At 49.3% G+C, this 15,959-nt stretch overlaps 1 protein-coding gene and 1 pseudogene across 1 annotated transcript; both read left to right on the plus strand.

Moving 5' to 3' along the window:
• The first annotated feature begins 97 nt into the window (after positions 1–97).
• LOC118674796 (interferon lambda-2-like) lies at positions 98–1,585 on the plus strand. Its single transcript, XM_036346877.1, has 6 exons — positions 98–154; positions 256–437; positions 748–825; positions 1,070–1,213; positions 1,316–1,399; positions 1,487–1,585. Exons 1-6 carry the CDS (start codon positions 145–147, stop codon positions 1,583–1,585), a joined length of 597 nt encoding a protein of 198 aa, XP_036202770.1. The 5' UTR covers positions 98–144.
• Positions 1,586–11,857: 10,272 nt separating this feature from the next.
• Positions 11,858–15,355, plus strand: LOC118674714 (annotated as a pseudogene).
• Positions 15,356–15,959: the final 604 nt, after the last annotated feature.

Here is a 15,959-nt window from a genome sequence, read left to right on the forward strand (position 1 = left end):
ACACAGACCGAGCAGCGGGCTGAGACCCAGAAAAGGAGACTGAGGCCAGAGGCACCACACAAGGCTGAGTGAGACCCAGGAGACAGCCTCTGAGAGGACACTTGGGTCCCCACTTGGAATAGAGACCAGAGACCAGACACCAGGATGAAGCTGGGTGAGCCTCCACATCATTGTCCACGACCCTCACTCGCCACAGCCCCCACCCACAGCCCCTGACACTCTGTCCCCTCATCTGCCCATCCTTCCCTAACACAGACTTGGCTGTGTGTTGTGCGCTGGTGCTGATGCTGATGACCACGGTGCTGACCAGCACAGGAGCAGTTCCCGTCACCACGCCCCTCCCGACCCCCCTGGGTGCAAGGGGCTGCAACATGGCCCAGTTCAAGTCTCTGCCCCCACAAGAGATGAAAGCCTTCAGGAGGGCCAAGGACGCCTTGGTGAGTCTTCCTTCCTCTCCCCACCCCCATGCTGTGGGCTACACTCCACCCTTCCCTCTGTGGGTCACAGCCCCATTTGGCTCAAGGTGGGCCTGTTCCCTTCCTTCCCTGGGCTAACCTGCACCCTTCACACATGGTCTACCTCCTGCTCTTGCTTTGGGGGCTGACTCTTGCTCTTCTGCACTGGAGATGCCTCTACCATCCTTTAGGACGGTAGCCCCCTGCTCCTGTTGCTAGCCATCCTCCAAGCCCACTGCGGGGTCAACCTCCAGCCCCCCAGCTGTGGCTGATCTCTGCCCTTGCTCTCCAGGAAGAGTCCCTCCTGCAGAGGAACCGGAGCTGCGGCTCCCGCCCACTCCCCAGGACCTGGGACCTGAGGCAGCTGCAGGTGAGTTGGGAGACTCAGGCCCAGCCCTGCCCTCACCTGGCCCCGCTCCTCTGGCTTCTTAGGTGACCCCTTCACCTTCTCCTTCTCACTGTTCTCTGTGTCTTTGCCCTCCCCAGCAGTCCCCCTGACCTCTTCTCCTCACCTGCTCACATTGACCTTCCCTCTCTCCTGTCTCCTGCCCTCACCTGTTCCTCCCTCCGCCCTCCTCACCTGTTCACTCTCACCTGTCTGTCTCCCTGCTCAGGTGTGGGAGCGCCCTGTGGCCTTGGAGGCTGAGCTGGCCCTGACACTGAAGGTCCTGGGGATCGTGGCTAACTCGACCCTGGAGGACCTCCTGGACCAGCCCCTTCACACACTGCGCCACATCCACTCCAAACTTCAGGCCTGTGTGAGTGCTCTGGGCTCCCAGGCCTCGTCTGTGGGCTCTGACCACCTGTATGTCCCCATGTGTCTGAGACCCTGTTCACTCACCACCCTCCTTCGCCCACAGGTCCCAGCTCAGTCCACAGCAGGCCCCAGGCCCCGGGGCCGCCTCCGCCAATGGCTGCGCCGCCTCCAGGAGGCTGAGAAGAAGGTGAGTGACTGGGGCAGGACCAGTTTCTGGGGACAACTTGGGGCCCAGATGATGAACGGCCACTGACCTGTCCTTTCCTCTCCACAGGAATCCCGTGGCTGCCTTGAAGCTTTTGTCGTATCCAACCTCTTCCGCCTCCTCGTCCGTGACCTGAGATGTGTTGCTGATGGAGACCTGTGTGTGTGACCCTCAGGCCCACCTGCCTCCTGTCCCAGCATCTTGGGTTTTATTTATGCATCCCTCACGTTTCTTAATTTATTGCCAACCAACCACTATTTATGTATTTATGTGTGTGAATTGTCAAACTCAGACCTGTAAAATATTTATTTTTCTACCTTTTGTAATAATTGTTCATAAATGATAAGAAAACGATGTTTCCTGTGCTGTGGGGCTGTGGGTATGATTGTGCGGATTAGTTTTCTCTCGCCGCCATAACAAGGTTTCCCAAACTTAGCATCTTCAAACCACACAGGTTTAGTATCTCACAGCTCCATAGATGAGAGCTCTGGGTGGCCAGCCTCTTTCTCTGCCAGAGGTCTCACAGGGCTGAAGTCCAAGTGTGGCTCCTGGGATTCTGCTAGGGAGGCCTTGGGAGGAAGGGTCCACCTCCAAGCTCAGTCAAGCTGTTGGCAGAATTCTCTTCCCTGCAGTGGTAACACTGAGGTTCCCGTTCCCGCTGGCAGAAAGTGTCTGTCCGTCCGCAGCTCCTGCCAGCCTCTCACTGGTCCTCGCACATGGACCTACATCTCAGAGCCTGCAGCCACGGGTCACATCCTTCTCGAGCCTGGAATCCCTCTGACTGCTCCTTCCACCACATTTCTGTCCTGCCTCCAGCTGGAGCAAGTTCTCTGCTTTTAAGGGCTCGGTGTTTAGACGGGGCTCACGGGGATAATCCAGGACAATCTCCCCCTTTTCACATCTATAAAGCTCAGTTACCTCTGCGAGGTCCTTTTGCCAGGTCACATAAGAGATTCACGGTTCCAGGGTTTGGGCTGGGCGTTGGGGCCACTATTCTCCCACCACAGAACGTGAGTGATTGTGTGCGTGTGTGGTTTCTTCGTGGGTATGTGAGTGGATCACTTAGATGCCTTCTGTTATATGTAAATCACATGAAATAAAAGTGCCTTATAACAACACTCATCATTGCACGTGATGAGAAGTGTAGACAGCAGGGTCCATTTAGAGCTACATTATTGAACCTGCTCCACAGGCCACATGGAGCTCAGCACTGAAATGTCGCTAGTGCAGGTTGAGCTGTGCTCTACGTATAAAATAGACCCTGGAATTGGAATAGATTTTATTTTAAAAAAATGTTTAGATGGTGCCTGCCAAGTTTCTCCTCTGGAAAACTACTATTTTTCTCTTTATAATAAATATGTGGAGGACTTTGACACTTTGCAAATACCTGTTACTTCTCAAACTGCAACCCATTCAATTTAGTGTCCACTGATAGTGTCAAAGGGTTTCGGACAGAGGGGGACATACGGGTGCTCAGAGCCCAAAGCCTGAATGTTTATATTATGTCAGTTACCAAATAATTTCATCCTTCTTCTCGCATTATTCGTTGGTATTCTACTCTTAGGAAGAGCTGTGCTCCCCTCCCTCATGCATGTATTTGCTAATTGATTTATAACAGCATGGACTACTGAATTCTTATTTCATTCAGTGCATTATAATCCTTTGCTATAACTTCAGTTGATGCTCGAACTGTCCTCAATTAAGCCAATGGGAACCCTTTCAAGATGGCTCCTAAGCCCTTTCCGTGTGTCCCCTCATCCTTTGAGCACCTCTTGCTTTCTGGAATAAGATGTTGCAGGCTCACCTTGTACTATCCCTGCCTCAGCTCTGTAACCAGCCTTTTCTTCAAGGAGCTCTGGTTCCTCTTCGTGGAGACAGTATTAAAAAATCGTGATCTGGGTGCTAGGAGGGCTGATTGTGACAGGAATATTGTTGCTTCTACCCACTCTCTATGGACAAAGCTAGGAAATAGATGGATGTACAGATTTTTTCTTCACTGTAAAAAAAAGTAAAATCTCACTAATAATACGTTTCATGTTGATTATACATGTTGAAACAATAATATTTTGAATATATTGGGTCAAATAAAATATATGTAAAAGTAATTTCACACATTTCTCTTCACTTATGAAATGTGGCTGCTAGAAAATGTTAAATGACACACGTGGCTCACATAATATTTGGATTTGAACAGTGCTGCCCTAGAGGACAGGCTGCCATAGTGGGTCCAGGCTCTTTATCTCTGGCTGGTGCTCCATCCTCAGTGTATTAGTACTGTCTCCCCTCATGACCGAAATGGGGACGCCACAGCTCCAGTCACCACAATCATGTGACCGCCCACAAAGCCGGAGTGGCAGAGACTCCAGCCAGCGCTCTCTGTGCCTCTTCTCCTCTTCTTCCTTCACTTGGAGGACCCCGGACTTGAAGTGGATTCAAGAGTGTTCCACTAAAACAACATTCTTCACCGTCCCTGCACCTGTGGCACTAAGTTGTGGCCCATACACACGAGTGAAAGTGACCTGAGCCCCTTTTGAGTTGTTCCTTTAAAGGACATGCCATGCCCTCCTCGTCACCTGTCTCCTTTCTTGCTGAATGACAGAAGTGCTAGCAGCCAGCTCGCTTTGCCGTCAGTGTCTGGGACATGTGCAGTGGCTACAGAGTCCTGTGTTGAGAGCTTACTTTTTTCTTTCAGGACATTGAATTTGATCCTGTTTCTCTGGGGTTCCCTCCATGATGGGCTCTCTCCTCTCAATTTCCGACTGACCTCGCAGCCCCAGCTCTGGTGTCTGATAACCTGAGTCAATGACTGGTTTTCTGCTTGAGTTCACCTTGTCCCTTGCTACATGGACAGAGGCCTGTGCCCAGAGGAAAAGCCATAAACTTAGTCTCACACCATGGTTTGCTCTTTGAAAGATGGAATTCCCTCCTGTTTCTGCCTGCTTCTGGTCGCTCTCCAGTGCCTTCAAATAGTTGTGTTTCCAAACCCGTTTGCCCAGAGTTTGTCATTGTTATCCATGGAGGGTTAGCCAGCGCCCTTGCACTGTCCCTGCCTCACCTGCCTCTGTGTCCTGCTCACCCTCAGGTGAGTGATTGTCACAGTTCAATGTCAGTGGGGTGGGTGTCAGTGGTGGCTCACTCCATAGCTGCCTGTCTCCTGGGAGCAGAGTCGGGCTGTTGCTTCTCCATGTGACTCAGACTTTTCACAGCACCACAGTCCTTGAGCAGATGAACGTCTTACATGGGGCTGGCGGCCCCCAGAGCAGTGTTTAAGGGTCCAGAAGTGAAATCTGAAGGCTGGTTAATGGCTATGCCCAGAACTGATACTGTGTTCTATTGGTCCAAGGCGTCTTGGCCATTCCCAAATTCAAGGGGATGGTGAAAATAAGACTTCCTCTAGATCAACGGTTCTCAACCTCTGGGTCACCAACCTGTGGGTCGCAACCCCTTTGGGGGTCAAACGACCCTTTCACAGGGGTCGCGTAAGACCATGGGAAAACACATATATAATTACATATTGTTTTGTGATTAATCACTATGCTTTAATTATGTTCAATTTGTAACAATGAAAATACATCCTGCATATCAGATATTTACATTATGATTCATAACAGTAGCAAAATTACTGTTATGAAGTAGCAATGAAAATAATTTTATGGTTGGGGGTCACCACAACATGAGGAACTGTATTAAAGGGTCGCGGCATTAGGAAGGTTGAGAACCACTGTTCTAGATGGTGGAGTGGCAGTGTCACCTTGCAGGGAGGGAGGTATTGCTGTTATCATCACTGGTAAATACAATATAACCACAATAAACTCAGCCATTTTCCACCACATAATAATCAATACTCTTTTTGTTGTTGCTATTAATTCTCACTGAAGGATTTTTTCTTCCATTGATTTTTAGAGAGAGTGGACAGGAAGGAGGGAGGAGGGAGCAAGAGAGGGAGGGAGGGAGGAAGGGGGAGAGGAGAAAAACATCAATTATGAGAGAGACACACCAATGGGTTGTAGGCATGGCATTGAACCTGCAACTCCAGTACATGCCATTGACCCAGAATGGAACCCATGACCCTTCAATGTGGGGTGCCAGCACTCTAGCCACTGAGCACACTGGTCAGGGCAATTACATATGTCCCCTTTGTTTTTTGTTGGTCTTGTTGTTTTCCCATTTACTTCCTCTACCCTGTACCCGTCCCTCCCAAACCTTCACCACACTATTGTCTGTGTCCATGGGCTATACATATATGCATATAAGTTCCCCAGTTAATCTCTCTCTTCCTATCCCACCCCCAACACCTGCCTTCCGCCTGAAATTCATCAGACACAGATGAATTTTATGTCTCTAGATCTATTTTGTTCATCAGTTTATTTTGTTCATTAGAGTCCACATATGAGTGAAATCATACTTTAATTTAATTTTTAATGACTTTGTTTAACAATCAATTTGCAAAATTCCTGACAATTTAATCATCTCTCATGTATTGGTACAAGCCAGTTATAGCATGTCATGGGTCATAGGTCCCTCTGGGGAGGAACTGGGGAAACCACTACTGAACACACTTGCTATGGCATTTCAGGGTCATTCTTCATAGGCAGCTGACCTCCCCCTGAAGTTTGGGATCTAAATACCTACTCAGGTATGGAAACAGGCAAAGGACCGTGATTGCTCATTAGGGCATCTGCCCCTCTGGATTATTCGCATAGAGGACAATGTGATGTGAAGATGAGCAGGGAGAAGTTTGGAGATACGGTGATGCGGCCACAAGCCATGGATGCTGGCATCCATCAGAGGCTGGAAGAGACAAGAAACAAATCCTCCAGAAAAAGTGTAGTCATGCTGATTTCTGTTGTTTAAGCCATGAAGTTAGTAGTAATTTGCTAAAACAGCCAAAAGAAACTAACCCAGATGCCTTTTAAACACTTGTCTCATTTGATGTCTTTGCATGATCTTCAAGCTTCCCTGCATCTGCTCAAATATCCCCATTGTAAGTCTCTGGTCCCACATTGGAACAGGGGATTTGCAGGACTGGGTATTCAACTTTTCCTAAAACCCCACACACTTTTTTTTTTAAAGCCATTTTATTTATTTATTTATTTTTATTTTTATTTTTATTAAAATATATTTTATTGATTTTTTACAGAGAGGAAGGGAGAGGGATAGAGAGTTAGAAACATCGATGGGAGAGAAACATCGATCAGCTGCCTCTTGCACACCTCCTACTGGGGATGTGCCCACAACCAAGGTACATGCCCTTGGCCGGAATCGAACCTGGGACCTTTCAGTCCGCAGGCCAACGCTCTATCCACTGAGCCAAACTGGTTACGGTGATCTTATTTTTATTTTTAAAAATATTTTTATGTATTTCAGAAAGAAAGGAAGAGGAAGAAAGAGATAGAAACATCAATGATGAGAGAGAATCATTGATTGGCTGCCTCTTGCACGGCCCCTACTGGGGGTTGAGCCCGCAACCCAGGCATTTTCCCTTAACCAAAATTGAACCTGGGATCCTTCAGTCCATAGGCCAACACTCTATTCACTGAGCTAAACCAGCTAGGGCAAACCGCCACACTCTAAAGAAGAGCTCCTAAGTCTGTTCTTCTGCTTTATCTACCACCAAGGTGGACTCTGACCCTCACGTTCTGTTTTGAATTGGTGATTAATCACCTGAGCCTGTTATCTCTCTTCAATGAATCAGTGGTCTCAGCAACAGCCATGTAATTCCATAGTCCTTGTTTTTATTTCCTTTGTGTTGCTTCAGTGCCATGGGTATTGCACTGGTCCAGGCCTCCCATTTCACCAGTATCTCATCACATTCACTGCAGGCACAAATTTTAACTATTGTTCCAGTAAGTATGGCAGTGCTTCACCTGCCACCAGGAATGGGGCCCCCATTGCCAGCCAACCACGAAAAGATCTCATTCCCAAAGCTTATTGCTGAGTCAGCTGTCTAGGACTACTTAGCGTAGATTTGCCAGAAACACTCTGAAACAGAATAGAAGGCAGAAAGCTTACTGAGGAGGGGTCTCAGGAGATGCACCTGTAAGAACATGAGGGGGAGAACCAAAATGGTGGCATAGGTAAACATCAGTACTTGCTGCCTCTCACAACGACATCAAAATTACAGCTAAAAGACAGAACAACTATCATCCAGAACTGCGGGAAAGCTGGCTGAGTGGAAGTACTACAACCAGAGAGGTAAAGAAGAAAGAGCATTGAGACTAGTAGGAGGTGCAGAGGCATGGAACGGGCTGGCACCCGGGTGCACTGCTTTTTTAATTGGGAGGGAGATACAAGCTCCTACTTGCTCTGAACTCCAGTTCCGGGTGAGGCTCTGGGGGACCCAGACACATATGGGGAGAAACTGGACTGTCTGGCATCAGGGCAGGAATGTGAGGGCAGCTTTCTTCCAGATGGAAGTGCTCACAACGGTCATAGTTCCTGTGCTGGGACCTCTCTGGTGCAGAGCTGACTGGTAGGCATTGTTGTTTGCTCCACCCTGGTGATTCCCTGAGACCCCACCCCACCCAATTTACAACCCCACCCAAGCTGTGTGCAGCAGCATTTGCATATGAATGGCCTATCCTTTCTCAGCCTAAAACCTGTCAAATAGGCAGCAACTGGGTCAGGGAGCCCCAAAGCTATCAAAAGAAGGCCCAAAGCTGGCAGCAGCATCCTGCCTTGCTTCACAGCTGGGCACTTCCAAACCTGATACAAAGAGGAGGAATCTGAAGATCTCTCTGTAGCTCCTGCTGGGTGGCCCCAGACTGTGGCTGACTTTGCACCTCCTTGGAGATCCAAGAGCCAGTGCACCCAGTGGTCAGTGTGAGACCATACCAGATTACAACTCTTCACATCCATAAATGACACACTCAAGGGGCAGACTCAGTGAGCACCAAGACCCACTGAAGCAAGTCCTGTCCCATAAGGGTGTCTCCTGCACAGCAGCTCTTCCATTGTAGTCACAGCTGGTCCTCACATTCAATTGGTCTGGATGTCAGTTCCTCCCAGTGATACCAACAGCAATCAAGACTTAACTACAACAAGACTGTGCACACAGCCCACAAAGGGGTGTCCACCTCAGGTAAATGGGGAGGCTGAGCCACTGGGCCCTATAGGACACCTACCACACAAGGCCACTATATCAACTCAAGGAGACTTAGCAGCTACCCAATACATAGAAACAAACACAGGGAAGCAGCCAAAATGCAGAGACAAAGAAACATGTCACAAATGAAAGAAATGGAAGAAAGCAAAATACTGGATATAGAGTTCAAAACCACAGTTATAAGGTTACTCAAGAATCTTCGCCGAACCGGTTTGGCTCAGTGGATAGAGCGTCGGCCTGCGGACTAAAGGGTCCCGGGTTTGATTCTGGTCAGGGGCATGTACCTGGGTTGCGGGCACATCCCCAGTAGGAGATGTGCAGGAGGCAGCTGATCGATGTTTCTCTTTCATCGATGTTTCTAACTCTCTATCCCTGTCCCTTCCTTTATGTAAAAAATCAATAAAATATATTAAGAAAAAAGAATCTTCTAGAAACCTCTGAGGAATTTAGTGAGACCTTCAAGGATCTTAGTGAGAATGCCAAAAAAAAAAAAAAAAAGGAAAAGGACCAGTCAGAAATTAAGCATACATTGATTGAAATAAAGAATAATATACAGAGATTCAAGAGAAGACTAGAGGATCCCAAGAATCAAGTCAAAGATTTGAAATATGAGGAAGCAAAAATCACCCAACCAGAAGAGCAAAAAGAAAAAAGAATCCAAAAATCTGAAGATAGTATAAGGAACCTCTGGCACAACTTCAAGTGTACCAACATCCAAATTATGGGGGAGCCAGAAGAAAAGAGAGAGCAAGATATTGTAAACCTCTTTGAAGAAATAATGACAGAAAACTTCCCCTACCTGGTGAAAGAAATAGACTTACAAATCCAGGAAGCGCAGAAAACCCCAAACAAGAGGAATCCAAAGAGGACCACACCAAGACACATCATAATTAAAATGCCAAGGGCTAGAGACAAAGAGAGAATTTTAAAAGCAGCAAGAGAAAAACAGTTAGTAATCTACAAGGGAGTACCCATACGACTGTCAGCTGATTTCTCAACAGAAACTATGCAAGCCAAAAGGGAGTGGCAAGAAATATTCAAAGTGATGAATAGCAAGAACCTACAACCAAGATTACTCTACCCAGCAAAGCTATCATTTAGAATTGAAGGTCAGATAAAGAGCTTCAGACAAGAAAAAACTAAAGGAATTCATTACCACCAAACAGTATTATATGAAATGCTGAAGGGTATTCTTTAAGAAGAGGAAGAAGAAGAAAAAGGTAAAGACAAAAAATTATGAACAACGAAGTGATAACAAATACATATCTATCAACAAGTGCATCTAAAAATCAAATGAATAAAAAAATCTGATGAACAGAATAAATTGGTGAATGTAATAGAATCAGGGGCATGGAAAGGGAGTGGACTGACAATTCTCAGGGTGGGGGAAGGGAGTGTGGGGGGTGCGGGAAGAGAATGGACAAAGATCTTACACCTATGGATGAGGACAGTGCGGGGGGGGGGGGGGGAGTGGCAAGGGCCTGGGCTGGGGTGGGAACCAGGTACAGAGGAGCAATGGGGTGGGGAAGAGGAACATCTGTAATAATCTTAACAATAAAGATTTTAAAAAAAGAACATGAGGAAGGCAGGATTGTGGGGGCAATGTGGTTGCAACAGAGATGTTAGCCCATCTATGGTGAGCTTGGCAGCTGGGATGGCCCTTCAGAGGGGCCTGTGCTTTGGTATCTGTATGTTAGCTAACCACTGGGTAAGGGAAGTGCCCTGGGAGCAGGACTAATTTTGAGGCATTTCCCTTGGTCAATGGTGGGAGCAGAACTAATGTTCCCTGGGGCTGACAGCACTTCCTCCATGAGGGGTGGAGCCCAGAGCCATCAGCAGCCGCATTCCTAGCAGCTGGGGCATGGTGCGGGTCCTGAACAGGGGGTCAGGGTGGTGCATCACCTGTCTACTACACAGCTCAAGCTTCAGGGTCTTGCCTTTGTGAGGTCTGAGAGGAGGCCTTCTCAGTGTCTTCACATTGTCATATATTTTTGGAAACAAAATATCTTTTAATTCCATTGCTTAAAATTAGTCCCTAAATTGTGCAAGCTTCAAGCCCCACTAATCCTGGATCTGCCCCTGAAAGGGAAAACCACTCAAACTAATCTATCCGTGCTGAGTAGAGTTCCCACCAAGGCTGCGCTGCTGTAACAAAGAGACCCTCATGACCAGTGAGTTAAAAACCACACAAGTGTAATTCTCTACCTCCTCAGGGGAGTGGCTCAGCTGGAGCCCTGAGGGGAGTGGCTCAGCTGGAGCCCTGAGGGGAGTGGCTCAGCTGGAGCCCTGAGGGGAGTGGCTCAGTTGGAGCCCTGAGGGGAGTGGCTCAGTGGAGCCCTGAGGGGAGTGGCTCAGCTGGAGCCCTGAGGGGAGTGGCTCAGCTGGAGCCCTGAGGGGAGTGGCTCAGCTGGAGCCCTGAGGGGAGTGGCTCAGCTGGAGCCCTGAGGGGAGTGGCTCAGCTGGAGCCCTGAGGGGAGTGGCTCAGCTGGAGCCCTGAGGGGAGTGGCTCAGTTGGAGCCCTGAGGGGAGTGGCTCAGTGGAGCCCTGAGGGGAGTGGCTCAGTTGGAGCCCTGAGGGGAGTGGCTCAGCTGGAGCCCTGAGGGGAGTGGCTCAGCTGGAGCCCTGAGGGGAGTGGCTCAGCTGGAGCCCTGAGGGGAGTGGCTCAGCTGGAGCCCTGAGGGGAGTGGCTCAGCTGGAGCCCAGAGGGGAGTGGCTCAGCTGGAGCCCTGAGGGGAGTGGCTCAGCTGGAGCCCTGAGGGGAGTGGCTCAGCTGGAGCCCTGAGGGGAGTGGCTCAGCTGGAGCCCTGAGGGGAGTGGCTCAGTTGGAGCCCTGAGGGGAGTGGCTCAGTGGAGCCCTGAGGGGAGTGGCTCAGTTGGAGCCCTGAGGGGAGTGGCTCAGTTGGCAGGATGACCCTACTCAGTCAGCCAGGGACCCAGTGTTTTGCTCCACAATCCCCTGGGGCGGGTGTTCTTAATCATTTTCATGCTCTGGACCTCATGCCAGCCTGGCAAAGCTTCTCAGAAGAAAAGAAAATATACAGGGCAAAGGGATCCAATGTTCACTGTAAGGCAGTCATCAAAGTATTTTCAAATGTGATGTAGTAAGTTTTGTGCTTCTACATTAATGTGTTAAATAAAAAGTAACTCATGGCAGCTTTAATGGCTACGGTAACTCACAAGTGGAGATGAGTATAAATGATGTTTTATGATGCCTGCTAGAAAATAACCCAATATGAACATGTCTGTGATTTCTTCCCATGACAAAGTCCTAAGTTCTGCCAACACAATTGGGGTTTGTTGCCTACATTTGTAGCAGACGTGTGGTAAACCGAATAATGGCTCCCCAAAGATGCTCCTCATCCCTGGAACCTGTGGATATGGCCCCTGATGTGGTAAAAGAGACTGTGAATGTGACTGAGGGTCCTGAGGTGGGAAGGTTATCCTGGGTTGTCCAGGTGGAGCCGAAGGATTCACAGGGTTCCTTACAAGGGCGAGGCAAGAGGGACGGGTGGTCGGGGGAGGGACACTGGAAGCAAGAGATTGGCGATGTGAAGAAGGACACAAGCCAAGGAAGGCAGGTGACTCCTAGGAGCTGAAAATGGCAAGGAAATGGATTCTGCTCTGAAATCTCCAGAAGAAACCAGCCCTGCCAACACCGTGGTTTTAGGATTCTGATCTCCAAAACTGTAGAATATAAGTCTGTGGAGCATTTTCATTTTGTTCTTTTCATTCGGTGATGTTTCATTTTTATTTTACCATTTTAGTCATTTCTGAGTGTACAGTTTAGTAGTGTTAAGTATATTCTCTTGGACAGCCAATCTCCAGAACATTTTCATTTATAAGAATGAAACTTAGTACCCATGAATCAGCAATTGCCTGTGCCCCCTCCCCCAGACCCTAGCAACCACCATTCTACTTTCTGTCTCTATGAATTCGCCTACTCTAAGTACCTCAGAGAATCATAGGGTTTTTTTCTTGTCTTTTTGTGACAGACTTATTTCACTTAGCATAATGTCCTAAGATTCATTTATGTTGTAGCATGTGTTAGAATTTCTTTCCTTTTTTAAAGGTGAATAATTTTCCATTGTTTGGATATTTCACATTTTGTTTATCCAGTCATCAGGTGATGGAAAATTTGTGTTGTTTTAAGTCAATAAATTTGTGGTAATTTGTTACAGAGGCCATAAGAATCTACTGCAGGAAGGCAATGTCAGATTTTGGATAGAGGTTAGTGAAAATAAAGGTTTTTTCCTACCCTTCCGAGTTCACAGGCCCACCCGAATTCTCAGGCCAGTTAGAGCCCCTGCCACGAGCACTGTCCTCACCTGCACTGTGGGGCCTGGCTCTCAGCCCTGCCAGGTTCCAGGTAATGGGAAGGGGAAGGAGCAGGGCTGCCCGCCCCAGGTTTGAAGGTCCAGTTCCTGGTGAGGTTGCAGTCACATGGCCACACCCAGTGTAGAGGATGCAGGAAATGTCATCTTATATTTGGTGGCCCATTTCCGCCTCCATTTCTAGTTCTGAGCAAGGAAGGATGAGAGGGTTTGGGTGGACAAGGCAAAGTCAGCTCCCAGATCCCCTCAAGGGACTCTCCAGGTGGGAGGAGTCAGGTGACGGAGAGTACAGCCAAATTTCCTCAACAAACCTCCGAGACAGGAGGTACTGGGGTTAGGGCTGTCTGCCCTTCGCATGCATCTGCTGTGTAAACCTGGCAAATCTCGTGATCTCTCTGAGCAGCAGCTTTCTCACTTTCAAGGTGGGAGAGAGAACAGTACCTACCTCAGAGGTGTGAGAATTCACTGCTGTTGTGTGTGGAAAGCCTCCAGGACAGAGAGGTGCCAGTGAGAGAATCTCTTCGTTGTACTCACTTTGCCCTGCTGTTCCCACTGCCTGGGGTGCTGTTCCCCCAGCTGTCCCCAGGTTCCCTCCCTCCCTTCAATCAGATGCCACCTTCCCCAACTGTCTTATAGAATGAAACCCCTTCTCTGCATACCTGACTCCATCTCCAGCTTAATTTTTCTCCAAAGCACTTCTTATTAGCTGACATCATATATCTTTAGTTTATCATTTTGTTATTGTCTGACCCACCTACTGGAATGTCAGCTCCATGAAGGGCAGGAAGGATTTGGGGTTTTGTTCACTGCTGGATTCTTGGTGCCTAGAAGAGTGTTGGCCTATAGTAGTTGCTCAATAATTACATTCTTGAATCAATGATTGACTGAACAGACAAACAGAGGGATGGGTTGGTCACAATCAGTTGGTTGAAGACCTTGGCTGTGCCTGAAATCCTGAGCAGAACCTCCATTCCTATTGGTGGCAGGCAGGGAGGGGTAAGGAGATCTGTCCTTTTCTTCACACTCTGCTGGTTCAGCCTTACTGACTTTCTCTTCCCACCAACAGAGGCCCTCACCTCCTGTTGTTTTCCCTCCCCTAAGCAGCTTCCCTCTGGGAGCCTCCAGCCCCTTCATGGAAATGCTTCCTGGGTATCCCCCCACCCCACCCTCCACATTTCAGCAACCTGCAGAGAGATGAGCCTTCCTGCCCCACCGCCTCCTCATTTGGGAACCTATGACCTCTTCTTGTGGGGCTGGATCTGCCCACCCTGAGGATTGTCCCACTCAGGAGGTCACCCTCCTCCTCAGTTTCCCTATCCCAGGCTCCCCTGGTCCCGCCCTGCTCCTGGTCTCCCAGCCCGGGTCTGCCCTTGGCTCCGTGCCATCCTGAGCCCCAGACCTCCTGTCTGTTGCAATGTGGAGCTGAGACAACAATTATATCCTAGACACAGTTGGGGTCAGAGCATTGGGAGACAGAGGCCAGAGATCCGGACAAGACTGAGCCCTCACGGTGGATGCTCAGGAGCCAGAAACGAAGTCGGTGAGGGGCCTTAGGAGGATGAAGGGCACCTTCAGGAGCCCCCCACTGACCCTCCAGCTGTGGCTGACCTCTGCCCTTGCTCTCCAGGAAGAGTCCCTCCTGCTGCGGAACCGGAGCTGCAGGCTCCCACCCACTCCCCAGGACCCGGGACCTGAGGCAGCTGCAGGTGAGTTGGGAGACTCAGGCCCAGCCCTGCCCTCACCTGGCCCTGCTCCTCTGGCTTCTTAGGTGACCCCTTCACCTCCTCCTTCTCACTGTTCTCTGTGTCTTTGCCCTCCCCAGCAGTCCCCCTGACCTCTTCTCCTCACCTGCTCACATTGACCTTCCCTCTCTCCTGTCTCCTGCCCTCACCTGTTCCTCCCTCCGCCCTCCTCACCTGTTCTCTCTCACCTGTCTGTCTCCCTGCTCAGGTGTGGGAGCGCCCTGTGGCCTTGGAGGCTGAGCTGGCCCTGACACTGAAGGTCCTGGAGACCGTGGCTAACTCGACCCTGGGGGACCTCCTGGACCAGCGCCTTCACACGCTGCGCCACATCCACTCCAAGCTTCAGGCCTGTGGGAGTGCTCTGGGCTCCCAGGCCTCGTCTGTGGGCTCTGACCACCCGTATGTCCCACTCTGTCTGAGATCCTCTTTACAAACCACCCTCCTTCACCCACAGGTCCCAGCTCAGTCCACAGCAGGCCCCAGGCCCGGGGCCACCTCTGCCAATGGCAGCACTGCCTCTAGGAGGCCGGGAAGAAGGTGAGTGACTGCGGAGGAGAAATCAATGTCTGGGGGCATCTGGGAGTCCAGACTTGCGAGCCATTGACCTGTCCCTTCCTCCTCATAGGAGTCCAATGGCTACCTCAAAGCCTCTGTCACTTTCAATCTCTTCCACCACCTCACCCATGACCTGAAATATGTCTCCGATGGAGATCTTGTGGCTGACCCTGAGAGACACCTGCAACCTGTCCCAGCATCTTAGATTTTATTTATGCACCAATTACCTCCCTTAGATTATTGCCTCCAGATGCTTATTTATTTATGAAGCCCCCCGAAGATGTTTATTTTTGCACTTTCTATACAATGTATGAAAATAAACAACCGTCTATGACATTGACCCTGTTTGAGTCAGTGCATGGCTGCATATGTGGCTGTGGCCCCCTGAGTGTGTGTGTACGAGTGTGGGAGGAGGAAGACAGGGAGTGAACAGGCATCAGGGAGGGTGGGAAAAAGATAGGAGGGGAAGCCCAGCTGGAGTGGCTCAGTGGTTGAGCGTCAACCTATGAACCAGGAGGTCACAGTTCAATTCCCGGTCAGGGCACATGCCTGGGTTTCAGGCTCAATCCCCAGTGTGGGACTTGCAGGAGGCACGTCACATATATATATGAGGGAGAGAGGAGGTGGAGGATTGAAAAAGGGAGAGAATATGATGGAATGAATGAGGAGTGAAAGGATCACTAAGGATGTTTTTTGCCACAAGTAATGAAAAATATCATTGCAAATGACTTAAATATCACAAACAGTCATTACACCAAGTAATAAGATGTCAGATCAGCAGGATAAGAGCTTCATTATGAACCTAAGGT

This window comes from Myotis myotis, unplaced genomic scaffold, assembly GCF_014108235.1.
Source record: "Myotis myotis isolate mMyoMyo1 unplaced genomic scaffold, mMyoMyo1.p scaffold_m19_p_19, whole genome shotgun sequence".
Taxonomy (NCBI): domain Eukaryota; kingdom Metazoa; phylum Chordata; class Mammalia; order Chiroptera; family Vespertilionidae; genus Myotis; species Myotis myotis.

Coding starts and splice junctions, on each gene's coding strand:
- LOC118674796 (XM_036346877.1), top strand. Junction 1,214..1,315: donor ACTCCAAACTTCAGGCCTGT/GTGAGTGCTCTG, acceptor CTTCGCCCACAG/GTCCCAGCTCAGTCCACAGC. Junction 1,400..1,486: donor TCCAGGAGGCTGAGAAGAAG/GTGAGTGACTGG, acceptor TCCTCTCCACAG/GAATCCCGTGGCTGCCTTGA.